Consider the following 23,381-nt stretch of genomic DNA (forward strand, 5'->3'; position numbering starts at 1 on the left):
GAGCATTAGCATCTTGGATGGACTTGGCTGGTTCTCATTCTTTACCTTAGCCATACTGCTGATCAAACACCATGAAGGTAAAGTTCAGTGTAGAGTTATTTCCATTTCTCTTTCAAATGACTTTCACAGATCCCAGGGAGCTCTGTCAGCTGTACATGGCATGAGCAATGGGTGGAAAGATAAATTGCCTTTCAGTGGTGAGTCACCCTACATCACTAGCACATTTTACAAAATTAATATGTGCCAGCTGTTCAATCTAAATATTAAAATAGTGATGAGCTGACAGTTCTAGCAGAATTGAAGCTTGGAAAATGATTTCCAAGTCCAGTTCTTTTAATACTGTAGTTCTGAAGGCTAGACCTTAATCCATTCGATGAAGAGATTAGAGTGAGTCTCAAATCAGAAGTGAAGCTAATCGAGTCAAAATTTAAACTAATAAGGTCTGCTACCCTGGAAAGTATTTTATTAACAATTTACATATTTTCTGCTGTTGAATGAAACAATTCATCTTCTTCCCTTCTCGGAGCCCTTCTCACCTTGGGGTTTTACACTGGAATCCAGCAGCTGGGAATTAAACAATTCAAGTGTTTTGAATTTTGAACTCCACATGTAAATGCAGCTTCAAAATGAAATATCATTAAATTTAATGGGAACTTTGATAACACCTTGCTAATTCCTGCTATTTATTTATGTCAACAGTGTTTCCATTTTCATGTCTTAATGTAGTCTTACCTATATAAAAAAAATCTTGAGGATAATTCAAGAAAGATATGAGATAGATAGTCCTGGGAATTGATGGGCCTGCAAGTACATCCTTCCAGCAAATCAAAAGGATAGTGGCTTGCTTGCAGACTCATTTAGCCCTGTTCCTGCCTATGTGATCTTCAGACTAATTACTATACATGTAAAAAATTGGATTAATTGCCAACAGAATTAGAGTATGTAAATCAAATACAGTGTAGGTGACCAACTCGATTGATTAGGTGTATTCCTTGAGATTTCATACTGTAGTTCTGAAGGCTACAACAAACACCACCTTCAACAAACCTAACTGTAAGGTGGCCTTTTATCCCTATTTTCTTTTTCATACATAACTAATAAACATTTGTTTTAAGAAGTAGCAAGAGCTGCAGATCCTGGAATTTAGAGATAACACAGTGTGGAGCTGGAGAAGCACAGCAGGCCAGGCAGCATCAAAGGAGCAGGAAAGTTGACGTTTCATACAACATTTGTTTTAATGCTCTTTTCTGACTTACTTTCTCTGTTTGCTTGGTGCTGTCACTATAATTGAGTCTGAATATTAGAAAACCCCAGGGCAATCCTGGAGTGTTGGTACTTAGCAACCCCATTGTGACTGTTACAGTGCCTGATGAGGTTCTGCAGTTTTGGAGGCACTGATTTGTGAGACATTAAAAACTGCAGTCCCTGTTCAGATACTCTTTAAAAAAATTACCTTTCTCCATGCAAAAAGGAAAAAATGTTATCCCACTGTCCTCATTAACATTCCCCCTTAACTAGTCCCAGCCAAATTAATGAATTGTAAGTTGTTCAGCTCGTTGATGTTTGTCAGACATTGCTATTGAAAATGGCAGCTCCTTTTCAAATCTATTACAGTCACTGCACTCGCAAGTGTCCTTTAGTTTATGTGAAGCCTTTTAAAATGTTTTGGCATTGTGAATAGTTTCAAGGAGCTGTATTTCTTGCATTGCATTCTCCCAAGTTTACAGCTTCATTGCAGGTACAGCTTGACATGCCTTATGGTTGTCACTTCTCTGTATTAATGAAGAATTTTGAAGTACATCTTCATCTCTCTGCAAATTTCTGACAGCAAGTTTCGTACAGTTTAAGGCTTCTGTTATATGTTCTGGTGTGAATAACTTCATAGCAGTTTCTGGAAGTAGACCAGGTTTCTGATGGGTGCAACAGTTCATCTTTCATTTGCTACTGTATTCGGATAATTGTCAACAGGATTGTGCTATATTGGTTATTGAGCAATGTAGAGAACACTGTAAGAGTATGGTAACAAATGATTTTTTTTACTGGGAGAGTAACTGAGAGGCCTGGAAAAATGATCCCAAGACAGAAACTGAAATCCCACCACAGTAATTGAGAATTTAAATTGTTAGTTTAAAGCAGCTTTTGTTTTTAAAAAGGCTAGTGTTGGTAATGGTGCCCATGAAAGTATTGTATTATAAAATCCATCTGGTTTGTGAATGCCCTAAGAGAAGGAATCTGCTGTCCTTTTCTTATCTAGCCTGGCCTTGTTTACATGTAACTATAGGTCCACAGCAATGTGGCTGCCTCTGAAGTACCCTTTCAAATGGCCTAGCGAACCACTTAATTGCAATCAATTGTTACCATGTTCTCAAGAATAGTTTGAAATTGGCAAAATAAATGCCAATGATGACCCATATCCTGTGAAAGAATTTTTAAAATTCATACATCTCCTACCAATTAGGATGTGGGATGAAATCCATTATCAGCATTCTAAGAATGTAACCTCAGGGTACTTTCAGTCCAAGAGTGCTGCATTTGACTGTATCAAAGTGTTAGTAATATTTGATTTTGACCACCGAATAGGAAGGGGCGAAGGGGCTTATTGTAAGTTTTTGCGAGTGTGAGTGAGAGAGAAAGAATCAGAGTTCACGTTAGGAGTGCTACAGTTAACAGTGTTGCTGGGAAACGGCTGAACTATCAGATTCTATGGCGAGGACTCAAAGTGAGGAGTTAAGCAGTTGGATGGCTTTTTGTGTGTGAACTTGGGAGAGGTTCTAGGATCTCGGAACTAGTGTTGGAGTCAGGTCTCAGAAGTAGTCCTGGAAGCTGAGAAAGTGGGGAAATCGCTAGCTTTATGTTGGGCAAAGCCGTGAGGCTCAGAAGAAGCCTACAAAGATTAGTTCAGCTTAGACAATGAGTTGAAAAGCTTAAGCGATATTTGCTTGATACAATTGAGCAAGATTAGAGCTTGGGCTGGTGGGAGGAAACCCAGGGGCAAAACTGGCCTGGTGAAACTAGCTGTAAATGAAGAGCTGAAGTTGCATTGACCCAGAAAAGAAGGACAATCAACCAGAAGGGAGGAGTTACTGAGAGAGCTCACAAGAAACAGTGCTTGAGAGGGAGTTTCAAGGCCAGATTGGCAAATGTGATGAATTCTAGTCTTTCGTGAAGTTTAATGAAACTTGATAACCCACTGATCGTTAACACTGGTAGGAATTGCTGAGAAATCTATTGCAGCTGTCTTAATGACATATGCTATTTGATATATGCTGTGGGTGTTCAATCCCATTTTATTACCCACATGAGCCACATATTATTTGTGTGAAGAATGTAAGTTGTAAGTAGTCTTCTTCTACTAAAGCTAAGTATTGTTTGTTCAAACCTTGGAATCTTGTGCTATTATTCTCTTCGAGAGTTCCCTGAACCCCATTTCATTGTTTTATTTAAAAATAAAAGTTAATAGTCCTTTGTCAGATTCCAACATGAATTTGTGGTCCTGTATGGAATTGTAACAGACGACAGAACATATGATATTTTTGGGCCACTGAATATAGTCAAAACTAATGTTCAGATTTTTTCTAACAAATAAACTGGCCTGCAGCTACAAATAACTTGATACTTGTTCAAGAAACTAGAATCTGTTTACATATGCCCTTTTCAGAATGTTTTTATCAACAGCTGCTTTAACATTTTGTAAATTGGCATTCTGTAGTTAGTTGCTGAACATTGGCAGTTTGCTCCTAAGAACTGATATTGCGTACTTCAGCCATGTGAGCATTAAGCTCTCATGGATCCAGTGTCATCTCTCTTGTATTCCAGAACAGATTAAACCACGTATTGGGGAAGGCAAAAAAGTTCAGACTGCTAACATTTTAATAATTTAGATATCGTGGCTGTCAGTTTCCTGTGCTTCCTCCCAAGTCATATGTTTATTTTATAGCCAAGCATTTTACTACCTTTTCTGCTCCTTGATACAAGGAGTGCTACAATTATAAAATCTCGTTGGGTCAAAGGGAATTCTTTCTCTGTGGTTGCAATATGTTGCCTTTATGCAACTATTTCAGTTTCCAGTGCAGTGCATGGAAACAATTTAAGTATATCAAGAGTCGCCATCACATGGTTTCTGTAGAGATGGGGTGGATTTAGATCTGAAGTAACAGATGTTTTTTTGCTTTTCAAAGATCAAGTGATATTCCTTTGAGGTTGTTTGCAAATCCAGGGCATAGAGAGAAATTCTACACATGATGTGTTCCTATTCTCAGCTTTGGTTTATGGAAGAATTGAGCTGGGTCAGGCTTTGCTGTTTGTCCTTTTGAGAAAATAGCTGCTCATGCTGGTCCCCTGTGTTACTTGTCTGTAGATGTAAGAGAGTAAGTTGGCCAAAGCTGTCTATGAGAAATGTTTTACACTTAAAAACCTTAAGAACAAAGGAAAACAAACTCATTCAAAAGAAAATCCTGTTCCCTTCACTATCCCTTTGCTGAGAATAGTTCCACATGTCTACATCTTGACCTTGTGTTTGTTTTACGCCGCCAGTGTGTTCTAACTATCACAGCTAACCTGATTCTCACAGAATAATATGTAATACAGTGGAGATGAGGCCCTTCGGCCCATCAAGGCTGCACTGATACGTGAGAAAGATCTGACCTTCAACTTAAGCCCAAAGCTTTGTATGTTATGATGTGCCAAGTGCTTATCCAGGTACTTCTTAAAGGATGTGAAGCAACTTGCCTCTATGACCTCTCGGGCAGTATATTCCAGAACACCATCAGCCTCTGGCTAAAAATGTTCTTCCTCACCGCACCCCCCCCCCCCGAAAACCTCCTGCACCTCAGCTTGAACTTCTGTCCCCTCGTGACCGAAACTTCAACTGAGGGGAACAACTGCTGTTTATCTGTCCTGTCCATGCACCTCATAGTCTTGTATAACTCAATCAGGTCGCCCAGCAGTCTTCTCTGCTCCCTAAACTCAAGCCTAGTCAACCTTTCCTCATAACTTAAATTTTCCGTCCTAGGCAGCATCCTAATGAATCTCTTCTGCACCCCCTGCAATCATATCCTTCCTGTAACATTCTGACCAGAACTGCACACAGTACGGTAAGCTGTGGTCTCGCCAAAGTTCAGTACACCTCCAACATGACTTTCTTGCTTTTGCAATCTCAGCCTCAATTGATAAAGGAAGTATCCCATGTGCCTTTTTCATTACCCTCCTAACATGCCCATCCACCTTCAAGGATCTGTGCACAAAGTTGAGGTTTTTTGTTCCACAGAACTTGACAGTTTGATGTCATTCATTGATACTCGATAGTGTGATATCATTCATTGAACACTCTCTTGTCAAATTACTCCTTCCAAAGTGTATCACCTCATATTTTTCAAAGTTAATCTACCCATTTGACTGTTTGTATCTTGGAGCCCAAGACACTCAACTTTGCTGTTAATTGCCTGACCAATCTTTGTGTCATCCACAAACTTACTTTTCCAACCCTGCACCCAGTCATCTCTGCCAATTATATAAATGACAAATAAGAGGGGACCCAGCATACACCCCTGTGTTATACCAGTGGCCATGGGCTTCCAGTCACGAGAGCAGTGTTCTGTCATCACCTTCTGCCCCCTATAACTGAGCCAGTTTTGAATCCTGTTTATCAAATTGCCCAATATCCTGTGTGTATTTGCCTTCTTGGTAAGTCTTTTGTTCTTTTCTCATCCAGAGTCCATACATCAGAACTCACTCTATGGTAAAGACATGGGAACATTGGCCAACTTTATTTTTCTCTCCTCTCCAGCTGAAAACTACTGTAACATTCTTATTGATTAATTTCACCACAGGTCAGCCATATGAATACTGTTGCCATGAGAGCAGGGGAGAGAGACACCATATTCTGTGTCAAGTCAGTCATTTCCTGACTCATCAAAGCCTTTCCTTCACCAGGAAGCACAAGTTACACGCATTTTGGAACATTCTGCGTTGCCTGGATGGTTGTAGCTCCAAAACTGCTCAAGAAGTTTGTCAGTATTCAAGACAAAGTAGTTCACTTGATTGGCAGCCCATCATCACCCCCAAAGAGTTGCCCCTCTACCAGTGTGTACCTTCTACAAGATACACTTTGGCGACTTGTTGAATCTCCTTTACAAACACCTTCCAAATCAATAATCTCTATGCTTTGCATAATTAGGACAACAAGCTTTGGGTCACCAACATTTGCAAGTCCCCTCCACCCTTGCTCCATCTTGACTTGGAAATAAAATCATTGTTCCTTTGTAGTTGATAGATAAAAATATTGGAACTCCATCTAGAGATTGTACCATAGTTGTACTTAAACCACATGGACTTTTTGTGGTTTAGGTAGGTCACTCAGCGACGCTTTCATGTGTGAAATTAAGGATGAAAAGTGAATATTGGTTCTGCCAGTGAATACAACCCTAACCAACTCAATCTCCCCTTATACATCACACCTGCCACCCCAGGAATCAAGATGGTAAACATTTGCTGAGCTCCCTCTTTAGCAAGGACGTTTCTCCTCATAAAAGGAGATCAAAGTTGCACACAATATTCTACATGTGGCTCCACCAATGCTCTGTATAATTGTAGCAAAGCATCCTTGTTCCTGTATTGAATCCTTTTGGCATTAAGTCCAACGTACATTTTCTCCTTTTTACTGCCTGCAGTACCTGTGCGCGCGCTTTCAGTGACTTCTGCGTGAGGATACCCAGATCTTGTTGAGCATGCTCCTTTCTCAATTTTACAACCATTCAAATAATAATTTTCCTTTCTAATTTTGTTACCGATGTGGGTACACTCTCAATCACATTATACTGCATCTGCCATGCATTTGCCTACTCGCTCAGCCTGTCAAACTGCAACATCTCCGCAGAAGTAAGACTGTCATATATTTGCAGAAATGCATCGAGTGCTCAATTTGACTTTCTGATGAAAGAAGAGTGGCAGATTGTTGCCACTCCACACAACAACAATGGCTTGCATTTGTATAGGTCTTTCGTAGTAAAATAGCACGAGGCGCTCGCGCAAGAGTGTAAGTAATCAAAATTTGACATTGAGGTATCTGATAAGATATTAGGCCTGGTGGTCAAAAGTTTGTCAACGTACCAGGTTTAAGAAGTATCTTCAAGGGGGTGTGAGAAATGGACAGACTAAGGGAGGAATTCTAGGGCTAAAATGATGATAGAGTGATGAAACTTGTGATTGTGCAAACATCCAGAATTGAAAAACATAGATAGCTTTGTGAGTTTAAGGTTGGAACAAGGTACAAAGATAGAAAGGATCCAAATAATGGAGAGGTTTCAAAACAAAGACATACATTTTAAAATTAAGGCACTTGAGACATGAGCAGGAGCCAATATGCGTAGGGTAGTGAATGTAAGTGATGGGTTAATGGAACCTGCGATGGCCATTATTTATGGAGGATTAATTTTCATGGGGAATGTGGGTTTAATTTTAGAGGAGCCGTGGCAATTGTTGGGAAGGAAATGGGCTTGAAGAAATAAGAGAAAATAACACTGTTCAAATGTAGCCCATTATAAAAAAAAATTATTTACTAGCAGTGCACTTGGAAACCAGTGAGAGGATCAGACAGGATCAGCATGGATTTACAAAAGAGAAATCATACTTGATAAATTTATTGAAATGTTTTGCAGATATAGGCAGTAGAGTTGCTAAGGGGGAATCAGTTGATGTGGTTTATTTAGACTTTAAGAAGGCTTTCGCTAAGGTGCCACATGAGACATTAGCATGTCAAATTAAAATGTGTGTGATTGGGTGTAGCATACTGACATGGATAGAGAGCAGGTTGGCAGACAGGAAACAAACAGTAGGAATAAACAGGTCTTTTTCTGAGCAACAGGCAGTGACTAGTGGAGTACTGCAAGGATCCGGATTGGACTCCAGCTATTCACGATATTAATGGTTTAGGTGAGGGAACTAAATGTAATATATCCACGTTTGCAGATGACACAAAAATGAGTGGGAGGATGAACCGTGTGGAGAATGCAGAGATCCTTCAGTGTGACTTGGACAAGCTCAATGAATGGACAATCCATGCAGATGAAGTGTAATGTGAATAAGTATGAAGTTACCAGCTTTGGTAACAAATGCAGGGAAGCAGATTGTTATCTGAGAGATAATTATTTGGGAAAGAGGAAGGTGCACTGAGACCTGGGTGCCCTTGTGTAACATTTGCTAAGGGTAGGCTAACCCTTTCACTAGTGCAGCAGGTGAAGTAGACAAAGCAGGTGAAGCAGCTATGTTGGCCTTGATAGTGTGAGGATTCAAGTGCAGGAGCAGGAATGTATTGCTGTGATGACTTGCTGCAGTTGCACAGCGCCTTGCTAAGATGACACTTGGAATATTATGTTTAGTTTTGGTCTTCTTGGCTGAGGAAAGACATTCCGGCTATGGAAGGAGTGTAGCATGTGCAGACAAAACTGATTTACTGGGTTAGTAGGATTCATGTACGAGAGCAGATTAGATTGGTTAGTACTAAATTCATTAGAGTTCAGAAGAATGGGGTGGATTTTGTAGAAACATATAAAAATCTAACAGGACTAAATGGAGTAAATACAGGAAGGATGTTCCTAATGACCGAGGAGTCTAAAACCAGGGGTCACAATTTAAAGATGTGGGGTAGGCCATTTGTCATTGAGATGAGAAATTTCCTCAGCCAGAGACTGGTGAGTGTGTGGAATTCACTGTCACAGAATGTAGTTGAGGCCAAAACATTGACTATTTTCTAGAAGGAGTTTGATGTAGTTGTTAGGGCTAAAGGAATCAAAAGGGTATGTGGAGAAAGCAGAAGCGGGATACGGAGTTGGATGATTAGCCGCGATCATTTTAAATGGTGGAGCATGCTTGAAGTGCCAAATGATCCCACTCTTTTTTTCTGTATTTCTCTTTTTTTCTGAGCCATCACCAGAATTACCCAGCAGGGTATTTAGTTCACACAAGTTTGTAGGGCTGTATAGTTAAGTGCAACCTTTTAATCTGTTCTTAGAGGACAAGGCAGCATTCCTAATTGTCCTGAGTATATGAAACGTCATTCACACAGTGTGGACTGATGTCATCTATAGCCAGCCCATGTTCCCAGCTTTGATTGGTAGCAATAAACTGAATGGTTTTATTTACATAATCTGCTTGCTGACTTGACGCGCTTTTTCAGTGTTGGTTAATGTATTGTTACATTTATTGAATTTATTTTCCCAACTTCCCATGGTCAATTTTGAACCAGTTGATGCTTGCTCAAGACCATAACCACTGTACCCAGTTAGGAAAGAAGTGGTGGGAGAGACCAATGTTTTGGCCAGTTGTGACGAAGACCGGAAGATGGAAATGCTTAACTTGTTAAGCTGAATAAAACAAAGGCAAAGAATGGGTCTGCGTGCAGCTTTCTGTCCGAGAGCTGCTGCTTTATAGTGTAGGCTACCAGAGAGGTTTATGACATTTGTTTTATTGTATTTCAAAAATATTTGCTAACTTTGTTATTAAAACTTTCATTCCATTTCAGAAATTGGATGTTAAATCACTCATCAAACTGACCTACCACAAAAATAGCGAAGGTATGTACATGCTGACAGTTGCTGCAACAACACTATATTCTGTATTCCATAACTTCCATCTGGGTCAAAGAGCTTGAGGTTAGTTCCTAAGGATAGACAATGAATTATGCCACTGCTCCAGAAAGAGCTCCTCTTTCTTCCACTCCATGTAGAGACTTTAAAGTGTTTGTAAAGATGTGTGAAAAGTCTGAACAAAATTGATTTCTTAAGCACTGACTAATTCGAATGTTACAGCGCAAGAAGTCACATTTGTACAGCTCCTCAAATGCATTAAACCAAACTCTCAGGATACTTCAGGCATTGTTTAGTTACAAGTGGCAACTGTTGAATGTTAGATGATGTACCATGTTGGGAAGGAGGAACAGGAACAATAATGCTTACCAGACAACTCACTATTAACACCTTGGAGGTTACCATTGACCAAAAAATGTATTGGACCAGATAGAAATACTTTGGCCGCAATAGCAGGTAAGAGGCTCATGTCAGGAATGTAATAGCATGCTCTGCACTCGCATAGATGAGAACATTTCCAAGCAAACTTGAGATTCTCATCATAATCCAGTTTGAAGCAGCCTGTTTGATTGGCTTTACATTTACAATCTTAATCATTCAGTCCTGTACCACCAAGGCACAGTGGCTGCTCTCTGTACCATATGGAAGATGCACTGCAGAAATTCACCAAAGCTCCTTCGATAGCATGTTTTAAAGAAACGTGATCTGTAGCACCTAGAAGGATAGGTGCAGCAGATAGATGGGAACACCACTCACATTGCCCTCTGGATCACTCATCATTCTGACTTGGAGCTGTGCTGCCATTTCTTGACTTCTGTTGGTTCAAAATCCTAGAACTCCCTTTGAGTGTATTGTGGGTGCCCCTACAATCCAAATACTGGAAGGCAAGTTGTCAACAACTTTACAAAGGTAATTAAGGTTGGACAATAAATTCTGGACTAGCTAGTGATGCCCACTTTCTATGAATGCATTTTTAAAAAGTGGAACAGTCTGGTCATATAATGCCTTTTGCTAATGCCAAAATTCAGGTCAATTGTTGTTGAAATTTAACTTTTTGACATTCGATGTCCTAGCATTGCAAAATAATGCATCTGCTCAAACCTGCTTTGCACAAGGAATGCATATGACAAAATGAATCTCTGTGTGCTCCTCTGGTCTGAAAACTGTTCCAGCACAGGCACAGAGAGAGTAGGAACTGCAGATGCTGGAGAATCTGAGATAACATGGTGTAGAGCTGGATGAACACAGCAGACCAAGCAGCATCAGAGGAGCAGGAAGGCTGACATTTCGGGCCTAGACCCTTCTTCAGAAACGTCAGCCTTCCTGCTCCTCTGATGCTGCTTGGCCTGCTGTGTGCATCTAGCTGTACACCTTGTTATCACAGCGTAGGCACAAACCTGTTTTCATGGTGAAGGAATTGTTCAGGAGTATAGACATCCCTTCAAAAAAGCCATTTTCTGAAGAAGGGTCTGGGCCCGAAACGTCAGCCTTCCTGCTCCTCTGATGCTGCTTGGCCTGCTGTGTTCATCCAGCTCTACACCTGGTTATTCTCAGATTCTCCAGCATCTGCCGTTCCTACTATCTCTGTGCAGGAATATACTTGGCTAAATGAACTGTTTGTATGCACAATTTAGACAGTACCGTTCCATTTCTCGAAATAGCATCTCCGTTAGCAAAAGCATAGGTGTTTCTGTAATTATTTGCGAACTGACTTGGTTTGAATTTAATGTGTATCATTTCAAAATTGAGGAAATAAAGCCAGTGAGAACATTTATCTGATTTCAAGAAACCTCTGAAATGCTTCAGCTATCACGCGTTCCATCAACATTCAACTTTATAACTTGCAGTTTGAATTGGTACAAATATAAAGTGAGAAGAATAAAGACAACTTGTAGAACTCACAAAGTAAATTGTGCACATTTACAACTGGAAATGAATCTAGATAATTCCTATTTAAGATTATCTGCTTGTGTCTGAGGAAAACAAAGAACACAAAAGTTCCTTCTTCACTTATTCTGCGAGCAGATTATTGCCAGTGTTTGGAATTTGAAGGGGTTAGTCCAGTGCTGTTTGAGTGATGTCTGTGCTGACTGAGCCGTCAGCTATTAATACCTTTCCTTTATTGTTCTTTTCCATTTTCTTTCCAGTTTACACTGCTATTGAACTGACAAGGACATAGTTTTATGTTCAGTAAATGCAGTCAGAATAGTTTTATCCTTTAGTTAATCTCCAGTTCTCTTATTCAATAATCCAAACAAAGTACACACTACGAGCATGCTGTTTGAAGACAGAAAGTCCTTTTACAGTAGCTCAAAAGAAGTAATTTCACTTTTCCATGTTTTATTGTTTGGTAACTTTTGTCTCGATATACTTAGTCAAACACCAAGCTAAAACCACTCAGAGTTCAATTCATAATGTAAATGACTTCAATTCAGATTTTAATCATTTATATCTCATTTAATTCAGTAGCCACTTGGAGCTGATGCAAATAACATGCATAACTTAATTTTCTTGTCTACAGTTTAGAGCATGTTGATTGCACTGTTGTAATAAAAGTTGAGAAATCTCTGTGGTGATCCCTTGCATGAGTTGGTAGATTGCATTTGCAATGTCTGATCTTGCAAAAGCCATGGTTTCCTTGAATTAAACAGTTAAACAATAATAAAGCTAAAGCCATTGTCTTTACCCCCCGCCACAAAGTTTCAAACTTTCCTACTGATTCCATTCCTCTTCCCAGTCACCATCTCAAACTGAACCAGAATTTTGGCATTCTCAGCATGCTAATTGGTGTTTAGCTGAATTTCCATCCTAGATCACCTCCATCATAATAACCAGCTTCTTTCACTTTTGTGTAATTTCCAGTCTTTGTCCCGGCCTCGGCTCAGCTTTTGCTGATTCTTTCTAGACCTGTCTATTCCAAAGGTTCTTGTGCCAGATTGTTTTGTCCTCTACTGTCAGACATCCCTCTGGGCTCACACAATTTGAGGTTAGGCTTAAGAAGAGATTTGTTGTCCATTTAAGTTGAAACAAAGGCATATATGGCTAACTGTTCTGTGCCCTGTCATGATGTGACAAGTTCAAAATGCTCACCATGTTGTTCCCCCGAACAGTAGCTGGAGCATATGTTTCCATGTTTTAAAAGATCTCGGTTCATTGCTGGATTTCTCTCGGTTGGCCATTTTCCTGCCTGGCACACCACATCGAGAGAGAGAGTGACACCTTCATGATCTGTCTTCATTACAACATTGTCTTAGTGTCAGTTCCCTTATGCTTGTAAGGTCTAAAGTACTTTCCCATTTATGTTCTGGAGAAATTCTGTTAGTTTATGTCTGTAGCAGTTACTATTTCACGACAATTAATTGGATTTTTGATGTCTCATCCCACAAGCATTTGAGAAGTTTCAGAATGGTATGAAATTATAGGACTTTCATGCTCTTTGGGTTTGATTATCCATTTTCATCTCATTTGGTAGAAAGCAAAATTGTTAATTTGCAGCAGCCCAGTGCATCCAGCAGCTTTGGTGTTTAAAAAAATCACAATTGTTGGTGGTTTTTTTAGTACATTCAGCCAATTTAAAGAAGAACGATAAATTGCAGCTTTGAGGCAAAAGAGCATCCTTTTTAAGACTACTTAAATACAAATTGTTCCAACTATATTTTGTTTTCAACCTACCGAAGCTAAACTAGAAGGAGCCATCTTGTTGAATTTGACAAGTTGTATTCAAATACTTTATAAATTGGCTGCCTTCACAGTACCTACAATGGCAACCAAAATACTATATTATGAGAGTAACTAAAAGGTGTTGTCAATGAAATATTATTTGTTGTTAATGTTAAGAAATCCTTTCTTCAAATGTTCCTTTTTAAGGCTTGATTCCAAAGATAAATCCTGTTGCAGAAGGCAAAGTATATGCTCCCATGTTCATGAACCAGATTTAAGTACTCTTTTGCTTATCCTGCCCATAAGTTGTCTTTCGCACTCAATGTGGCCACAAACCTGAATGTATTCAAATATCAGATAACAAAGTGTGAAGCTGGATGAACACAGCAGGCCAAGCAGCATCTCAGGAACACAAAAGCTGATGTTTCGGGCCTAGACCCTTCATCAGAGAGGGGAATGGAGAGAGGGTTCTGGAATAAATAGCGAGAGAGGGGGAGGCGGACCGAAGATGGAGAGAAAAGAAGATAGGTGGAGAGAGCATAGGTGGGGAGGGGATAGGTCAGTCCAGGGAAGATGGACAGGTCAAGGAGGTGGGATGAGGTTAGTAGGTAGGAAATGGAGGTGCGGCTTGAGGTGGGAGGAAGGGATAGGTGAGAGGAAGAACAGGTTAGGGAGGCAGAGACAGGCTGGGCTGGTTTTGGGATGCAGTGGGGGGAAGGGACAGCTTCGGCTGGCTTTGTGATGCATTGGGGGGTGGGGACGAACTGGGCTGGTTTTGGGATGCAGTGGGGGAAGGGGAGATTTTGAAGCTTGTGAAGTCCACATTGATACCATCGGGGTGCAGGGTTCCCAAGCGGAATATGAGTTGCTGTTCCTGCAACCTTCGAGTGGCATTGTTGTGGCACTGCAGGAGGCCCAGGATGGACATGTCGTCTGAGGAATGGGAGGGGGAGTTAAAATGGCTCGCGACTGGGAGGTGCAGTTGTTTATTGCGAACCGAGCAGAGGTGTTCTGCAAAGCGGTCCCCAAGCCTCTGCTTGGTTTCCCCAATGTAGAGGAAGCCACACCGGGTACAGTGGATACAGTATACCACGTTGGCAGATGTGCAGGTGAACATTTGCTTAATATGGAAAATCATCTTGGGGCCTGGGTTGGGGGCGAGGAAGGAGGTGTGGGGGCAAGTGTAGCACTTCCTGCGGTTGCAGGGGAAGGTGCTGGGTGTGGTGGGGTTGGAGGGGAGTGTGGAGCGGACAAGGGAGTCACGGAGAGGGTGGTCTCTCCAGAAGGCAGTCAAGGGTAGGGATGGAACAATGTCTTGGGTGGTGGGGTCGGATTGTAGATGGCGGAAGTGTCGGAGGATGATGCATTGTATCCGGAGGTTGGTGGGGTGGTGTGTGAGAACGAGGGGGTCCTCTTTGGGTGGTTGTGGCGGGGGCAGGGTGTTAGGGATGAGTTGTGGGAAATGTGGGAGACGTGGTCAAGGGTGTTCTGGACCACTGCAGTGGGAGAGTTGCGGTCCTTGAAGAACGTGGACATCTGGGATATGTGGGTGTGGAATGCCTCATCCTGGGAGCAGATGCGGCGGAGTTTCCCCTCCGCAGTGGTCAAGAACACCCTTGACTGCGTCTCCCGCATTTCCCACAATATATCCCTCACACCCCGTCCCTGCCACAACCGCCCCAAGAGGATTCCCCTCGTTCTCACATACCACCCCACCAACCTCCGGATACAACGCATCATCCTCCGACACTTCCGCCATCTACAATCCGACCCCACCACCCAAGACATTTTTCCATCCCCACCCTTGTCTGCCATCCGGAGAGACCACTCTCTCCGTGACTCCCTTGTCCGCTCCACACTCCCCACCACACCCGGCACCTTCCCCTGCAACCGCAGGAAGTGCTACACTTGCCCCCACACCTCCACCTGTTCACCTGCACAGCTGCCAATGTGGTATACTGTATCCATTGTACCCGGTGTGGCTTTCTCTACATTGGGGAAACCAAGTGGAGGCTTGGGGACTGCTTTGGAGAACACCTCCGCTCGGTTCGCAATAAACAACTGCACCTCCCAGTCGCGAACCATTTTAACTCCCCCTCCCATTCCTCAGATGACATGTCCGTCGTGGGCCTCCTGCAGTGTCACAATGATGCCACCCAAAGGTTGCAGGAACAGCAACTCATATTCCGCTTGGGAACCCTGCAGCCCGATGGTAGCAATGTGGACTTCACAAGCTTCAAAATCTCCCCTTCCCCCCCCCACCCCCCACTGCATCCGAAACCCACCCAGCTCGTCCCCTCCCCCCAATGCATCCCAAAACCAGCCCGACCTGTTCCCTCCCCCCACTGCGTCCCAAAACCAGCCCAGCCTGTCTCTGCCTCCGTAACCTGTTCTTCCTCTCACCCATCCCTTCCTCCCATCTCAATCCGCACCTCCATTTCCTACCTACTAACCTCATCCCGCCTCCTTGACCTGTCCGTCTTCCCTGGACTGACCTATCCCCTCCCTACCTCTCCACCTGTGCTCTCCTCTCCACCTATCTTCTTTTCTCTCCATCTTCAGTCCACCTCCCCCTCTCTCCCTATTTATTCCAGAACCCTCACCCCATCCCCCTCTCTGATGAAGGGTCTAGGCCCGAAACGTCAGCTTTTGTGCTCCTGAGATGCTGCTTGGCCTGCTGTGTTCATCCAGCTTCACACTTTGTTATCTTGGATTCTCCAGCATCTGCAGTTTGTATTATCACTGTATTCAAATATGGCTCATATCCTTTCTCATCCCTCCCTCACCTCTGCTTTATTCATTCTTACTTCTAGCAAGCAATTTTATCTTCCTTTGCTACTTCCTTCTACTTCTTTCTCCATCTCCCCTCCTTCCCTAATCAAACCTATCAAATGTATCACCTGTCTGTCAGCACCTCCATTTCCTTTGAGCTACTGATAACATAACTTAGCTTCCTAGTTATTATCCTCACTACCATTATGAATGAACTCTCTTGTGAAGCACTGTCCTCCTCTCTTCTCTATTATAATGCCTATTTCAAATACCCCTATCTCCCATCAATTCTTTTGTATTTACTAGTGTTACCATGACCTCAGAGACCGATGATAACTTTTCAAAAGAGATTCGTACTTCAATCATTAGCTGAAAGAATGACATGACAAGACACATTTTAAAACTTTTACTGTAACAAATAATAATTCATACTTTAAACTACAGAGAGAACAGTCCCCATTTATACTTATCATACAAATTCCACTTTACATAGAATTACAGTTCTTGTAGCAAACAGTCCATTGTTGCTCCCTGCTTCCAGTGGGAGCTTTTCTCTGTGTTTGGAATATTTCTTATATCCAACCCCAGCAGTACAGATTTTCCTGATGATTCTTCTTCTTCCAGGCTTGTCAGAACAAATCTCTCAAAATAAAGAGTAGGTGGCTGTTGCATGCATTTCTTTGACTAGCAACAGCTTCCTCCTGCATCCAGCTGTAATACTTGGAGAGTCAAGCAACCTTTTTTGTTCCTCTGCTCCAACTGCATTCAAGAAGCTTGACACCGTCCAGGACAAAGTACCTGGCTTGATTGCCACCCCACAAAACACCATCAACATTGACTCCCTCCACCATCAAGTACTTGGACTGTAGTGGTTCAAGAAGGAAGCTTACCACCATCTTCTTGAGGGCATTTAGGGATAGGAAATAAATACTAGCCGAGCCAGTGATGCCCACATCCTGTGAATGTGTAAGAAGAATTAAATATGCAATGTATCATAGTGATGTGATGGCCTTTGTTGTTTGAGACCTAACAGCAATAGAAATCGTATTTTAATTTCATTTTTTCAATAGTTGTAAACATGTCTGAAAGGTCTCCAATCTGCTTTTATCAACCAAGATTCCCTGATGTTCATTTATGACAAACAGTAAATTTATTTTCTGCCATGTTTACTGCGCAAATTCACCTATCCACTCTTGGAGCCTGTTCTTTTTTGTCCATATGGTGTGATACTAAGAACAAAAGATTGGTAAAGGTATTGAAATTGCTTGTATCTGGATAGTTTTACATTCCACCTATATTTTGGGCATTCTCCTTCAGCTACTGTCAAAGGGAAGCAATTTTGCTGTCTCTCAAGGCACATGTAAACCAACAACACAGAAAATTATCGAACATGATGCAGGATAAAATCTTCACTTTTGATACATGCTTTAAAAGCATATACTCATATGCCCTAGTTTATTTCCCCACTCGCTTTGCCCTTTAGATCATACAATTTAATAATTGCTAAATGATGATTTATAAGAAAATGGCTGAATGGAATGGCTTGTGTAATCTTCTGCAACAGGTAAATGTGCACTTAGAGACTCATTATGGCAGGGAATGAGGTCTTTCGGCCCATTCAGTTCATACAGGACTTGAGACAGAAGACCTGCTACTTAATAAAGCATTTCATTATGTTGGCTATTTTAAAATATTACACATTTCTGCTAAAGGTTACAACCCCAGCTGTATATATGGATTTTTAATGTTTCTGAAAATGGTCATCGGAGCAGGCTAATGAAATTAAAATGGCTATCAAATAATTTCAGCCAAACTAGGGCAATTAAAAGGCTCTGCATTCTGCTGTTAATGGCCCGAAGATACTCCTGCTCTGCTTTTCATTTTATTACATTTTTTGTAATAAATCAAGCTTTATTTTCGTATTTGGTACAAATTCACTTATGAGAACACACACGTTGGAAATTTTTGAAAAAGATCTATATCGGACTCAATGCTTACATTACTTTTCTCTCTCTGCAGATGCTGCCAGACCTCCTGAGTTTCTCCAGCATTTCTGTTTGTTTAAGATTTGTTTATAGTGTTTTGCTTTTATTAACGGAATTATATTCAATTGGTTTTCATAAAGATAGGTCTTCAAAGTCTGCCTGTTACAGGAAGGAACATTTGTAGTGACTCTTTCCCTTTTCTTAGGCAAGTACCATTGTCCAGTGATGTACTCAGTCTTCACAAACAACTCGCACATATTGGCTATCAAGACAACTGGAAACGTCTATTCATATGAGGTAGGTAACTTTGCTTTGACAGACCACTTCTCAGTGACTTTTCTGATCACTTTACATGGGAAATTTTCATCTGCTTTCTGTTTCAGTTAATCAGTTTAAATTTAAGTTGAATAACCTGTGTATAGCTGGATTGTGCAAAACATCCAATTCTTCCTTAAACTATCAGTGGGCTGTTGAAAACTGCTCTATCTTTACTTTTTCAACAATTTAAACTCTCACAAGGCCTAATGTTATTTTTAATTTTCAAACCAAATATTATTAAATAAGAGCCATAAGCTGCAAAATATATTTCTCAGAACAGTTGTAATTATTATTAAGCTTTAAGCTCTGTATCTTGCATCACGACACTGTTTCCTTATTCTTCTTTCTTTTGTTTTAACATTCAACTTATTTTACTTTTTCAGTAACTCACTAATTTAGACCATTTTCTTTTTCTAAAGTTTTAAAGCTCCTTAACACTCAATTTCTTTTTGTACAATTTCAACCAAGCAAAATTCAAAACATATTAAAATTTAAAAAACATAAGAAGTAGGACCAGCTCATTTGACCCTTCAGGTCCAGCCTGCCATTAAACAAGACGATGGCTGATTTTCCCCAGGCCTTACTTCCCCTTTTGTTGCAGCTCATCGTGGCCCTCAACGCCTTGAAATGTCAAAAATCTACCTACCTCCTCCATAACTGAATGGGGTAGAGAATTCCAGACTTTGTTACCCTGTGGGAGAATAAATTCTATTGCATCTCAATTTTGAATGAGTGTTCCGTATGTCCCCTAGTTTGAATTTTCCTGCTAATGGAAGCACCATCTCAATATCTATCCTGTCAAGCCCCCTTTGTGTATTTCAATAAGGTCACCCCTCATTCTTCTAAGCTCTGTTGGATAAAGGCTTAACCTGTTTAACTGTTCTTTTTTTAAGACTACTGCTTTATCCAGGAATATGCCTATTTGATCCCTTTCGAACTACCTCTAATGCCAGCACATCCTTTCTTAAATACGGGGAACAAAAAACTGTACACAGTGCTCCAAGTGTGGCCTCACCAACACCCTATACAGTAGAAACAAGACTTCTCTATTTTTAAACACAAACTCCTGTAATAAACGCAGCAATTTCATTTGCCACCTTAAATTACTCACTGCATGTCTGCACTAATGTTTGGTGTTTTGTGTACACAAGGGCAGCCAGATACCTTTGCACTGCACTTTTTTGGCATCTCAATCTATTTAAATAATAGGCTGCTTTTTGATTATTCCCATCAAAGTGCATGACCTTCCATTGACTTAAGTTAAACTCTGTATGCTGAATCTTTGCCTGATGATTCAGCTTAGCCATATCACCTTGCAGATTCCTTACATCTTTATTGCAAAATGTCGTCTCACCTATTCATATATGGTCATTGAATTTGGATACATTGCAACCTATCCAAGCCATTCATATGGATAGCAAATAATTGAGCCCCAAGACTGATCCCCGAGTCATTCGACTACTTGCATCTTTTCAACCTGTAAAAGACTAATTAATTCCAACTTGGCCTTCTGTCTCAATACATGCTAATATGTATTCTGCAATGCTGTGAGCTCCTATCTTGACTACCATTTTATGTTGCACCTTATCAAATTGCCATTTGGAAATACAAATATCCGTCATCTGCCAGTTCTGCTTTATTAACTGTGCTTGGTATATCCTCAAAGAACTGTAGCAAATTTTCAAACATGAAGAGATTTACCAGGATGTTGTTGGGTGTGGAAGGTTTGAGTTATGAAGAAAGGCTGGAATTTTTTTCACTGGGGCGAAGGAGGTTGAGAGGCAACCTTATAGAAGTTAGTAAAATAATGAGGGGTATAGCCCCAGTTAATGATAGTTGTCTTTTTCCCCAGGATGGGGGATTTCAAGACAGAGGGCACATTTATAAGGTGAGAGGAGAGAGATTTAAAAAAAGCCATGAGGGGCATATTTTTTACACAGGAGTTGGTCCACTTGTGGAATGAACTTCCTGAGGAAGTATTGGATATGGGTACAAATACAACATTTGGAAGGCATTTGGATGAGTACATTAATAGGAAGGATTTGGAGGGATATGGGCCAGGAGCAGACAGGTGAAACTAGTTTAGTTTAGGATTTTGTTTGGCATGGGCTGGTTGGATCGAAGGGTCTGCTTCCGTGCTGTATGACTCGATGACTCTATGATTTTCTCAAAACCATGTAGAATTTTATTAATAGCTTTAAGCTTTTCTAAATGTCCTGCCAATTCTTCCTTAGTAACAGAGTTGTTCCCAAAGGCCAATAGACTAGCTGGCCACTAGTTTCCTGCTTTCTGTATCTCTCCTGTCGTGAATGGCATCACTTTAGTGGTTTTCCAATCTGCTAGAATTCTTCAGGAAACCAGTTGTCAGGAATATTTTGACCAATGCTTCCACTGTTAATGCAGTTACTGAATTTCAAACCTTTGCATGTAGGCCAACATAGAATTGTTAATAGAAAATCGTACGGAACTAATTTGTTGGAGCTTTTTTAGGATATTATGAAAATTGATTACATCCATAGTTTCTAGTTATCATTTTGGATTGCCAGAAGACTTTTGATATGGTCCCCCTTGGAGGTTGGCTTAGCGAAGTTAAAGCACGTGGTCTAGGCAATAATGCAGTGGCATAGATTAAGGATTGGTTAATGGATAGAAAACAGAATAGGAATAAGTAGGCCATTAATGTCCTTTTAGGGAAGGAAATCTGCCATCCTTACCTGGTTTGGCATACATGTGACTTCAGACCCACAGCAATGTAGTTGAATCTGAACTGCCCTCTGGACAAATGGGCAAAGGTCTTGCCTCGTCAGCAGTGTTTAGGTCCCATGGACAATTTTAAAAAAAAATTCTCACATTCTCAAACTGAGAGTAGTGAGATATTGCAAGAAACAATAGCTAGGCCTCATCTGTTCACAATATATACCAATGATTCATTGAAAGCGTATGTAGTTTTTCTAAATTAGCAAATGGTACAAAGTTAAGCAGAAATGTGTGTTGTGAGGACGATGTAAAATATTTTTAGAAATATTTGCACAAGCTTAGAGATTGTGCAAGAAAATGGCAGTTGGAATATAATGTGGAAAAATGAGATTATCCGCTTTGGTAGGCAGATTAGATGAGCTGAGTATTTCTTTAATGGTAACAGGTTGGAAAATGTCGATGTACAAACAAACTTGGTTGTCCTCATTTGAAGCCATTGAAGCTAAATTGCAGGTGTAGCCAAGCTAATAGAAAAGCTAATGGAATGTTAATCTTTATCACAAGAAGTTTTGAGTATAGGAGTAGTAAAGCCTTGCTTCAATTATATAGGTTTTGGTTAGACCACATTGGTGCAGTTTTGATCCCCTTATCTCAGGAACGATGATATTGCCACAGAGACTGTAGAATGAAATTTCAGCAGACTTGTTCCAATAATGGTGAGTTTGTCCCATGAAGAGGGATTGCGAAAATTGTGCCAAGTACATAAAAGGGTAGACAGGTAAGATATTTTGAATTCTGAAACGAGGAAAACAGTTTTTAAAATGAGGGGGTGCCATTTCAGACTGAGATGATTAGTATTTTTTAGAAGAGGGTGGTGAATCTTTGGGATTCTCTATTCCAGACAGCTGTGAGATCTCTGTTTTTGAGTATATTTCAAGCAGAGATCGATAATAAAAACTTCCCAGTGTTGTAAAAGATTATGAGGATAATGTGTGTAAAAGGCAAAGAAGTTTCCAGTTAGCTTTGGTCATATTAAATGGGCTGAATGGCCGAACTCTAGTTGGAAAATGTTAAAAAAGCAATGATTGGCAACTTGTCCGCCTTTAGTCCTTTGTCTGTCATGACAGAACTGTTATGAAATCTTTCTTTCCAGTAGCACCTTGTCCATCTGGTGTCTTTGGGATGATTATAGCATCTTCTGCCATGAAGTATTGGTTTTGTGAAATATTGGCTTAAATTGTTTGGCTATCCCTGTTCCTCACTAAGAACTCCCCAGCTGCATTCTTCTAGGGTCCCATAATCAATGTTCTCTCTGTTTATTTGGGCAGGGGGCTAGGGTTGCATTGTTCGTAAGAAATGAAATTATATCGATAGCATGAAGTGATGTAGGGTCAGAAGGTGTAGTAGAGATGACAAGGTGTGAGATGGATGAACATGCAGGCCAAGCAGCATCTTAGGAACAGGAAAGCTGTCGAGCCCAGACCCTTCATCAGAAATGGGGGAGGAGAAGAGAGTTCTGAAATAAATAAGGTGAGAGGGGAAAGGCAGAGCGAAGATGGATAGAGGAGAAGATAGGTGGAGAGGAGACAGACAAGTCAAAGAGGCGGGGATGGAGCCAGTAAAGGTGAGTGTAGGTGCAGAGCTAGGGAGGAGATAGGTCAGTCCAGGGAGGATAGACAGATCAAGGGGGTGGGATGAGGTTAGTAGGTAGGAAATGGGGGTGCAGTTTGAGGTGGGAGGAGGGGATAGGTGAGAGGAAGAACAGGTTAGGGGGAGGGGAGATTTTGAAGCTTGTGAATTCCACATTGATACCATTGGGCTGCAGGGTTCCCAAGCAGAATATGAGTTGCTGTTCCTGCAACCTTCAGGTGGCATCATTATGGCACTGCAGGAGGCCCAGGATGGACATGTCGTCTGAGGAATGGGAGGGGGAGTTGAAATGGTTCGCGACTGGGAGGTGCAGTTGTTTATTCACATGCTTCAAAATTTACCCTGCCCCCCCACCATATCCCTAAACCAGCCCAACTGCTCCCCATCTCCCTAATGTGTTCTTCCTCTCACCTATCCCCTCCTCCCACCTAAAGTCGCACCCCCATTTCCTACATACTAACCTCATTCCACTCCCTTGACCTGTCCATCATCCCTGGACTGACCTATCTCCTCCCTACCTCCCCACCTACACTCACCTTTACTGGCTCCATCCTCGTCTCTTTGACTTGTCTGTCTCCTCTCCACCTATCTTCTCCTGTATCCATCTTTGATCCGCCTCTCCCTCTCTCCCTATTTATTTCAGAACCCTCTTCCCCTCCCCCATTTCTGATGAAGGGCCTAGACCCGAAACGTGAGCTTTCCTGCTCCTAAGATGCTG

At 41.2% G+C, this 23,381-nt stretch overlaps 1 protein-coding gene across 1 annotated transcript in view; it reads left to right on the forward strand.

Annotated features, from left to right (window-relative positions):
- ppil2 (peptidylprolyl isomerase (cyclophilin)-like 2) overlaps positions 1–23,381 on the forward strand; it is a 339,015-nt gene that overhangs the window by 63,052 nt on the left and 252,582 nt on the right. The window contains exons 6-7 of the mRNA XM_048555946.2: positions 9,518–9,569; positions 18,204–18,295. Of these exons, the coding sequence (XP_048411903.1) occupies positions 9,518–9,569; positions 18,204–18,295 (144 nt within the window). The remainder of the gene's footprint in view (positions 1–9,517; positions 9,570–18,203; positions 18,296–23,381) is intronic.

Source organism: Stegostoma tigrinum, chromosome 26 (genome assembly GCF_030684315.1).
Source record: "Stegostoma tigrinum isolate sSteTig4 chromosome 26, sSteTig4.hap1, whole genome shotgun sequence".
Taxonomy (NCBI): domain Eukaryota; kingdom Metazoa; phylum Chordata; class Chondrichthyes; order Orectolobiformes; family Stegostomatidae; genus Stegostoma; species Stegostoma tigrinum.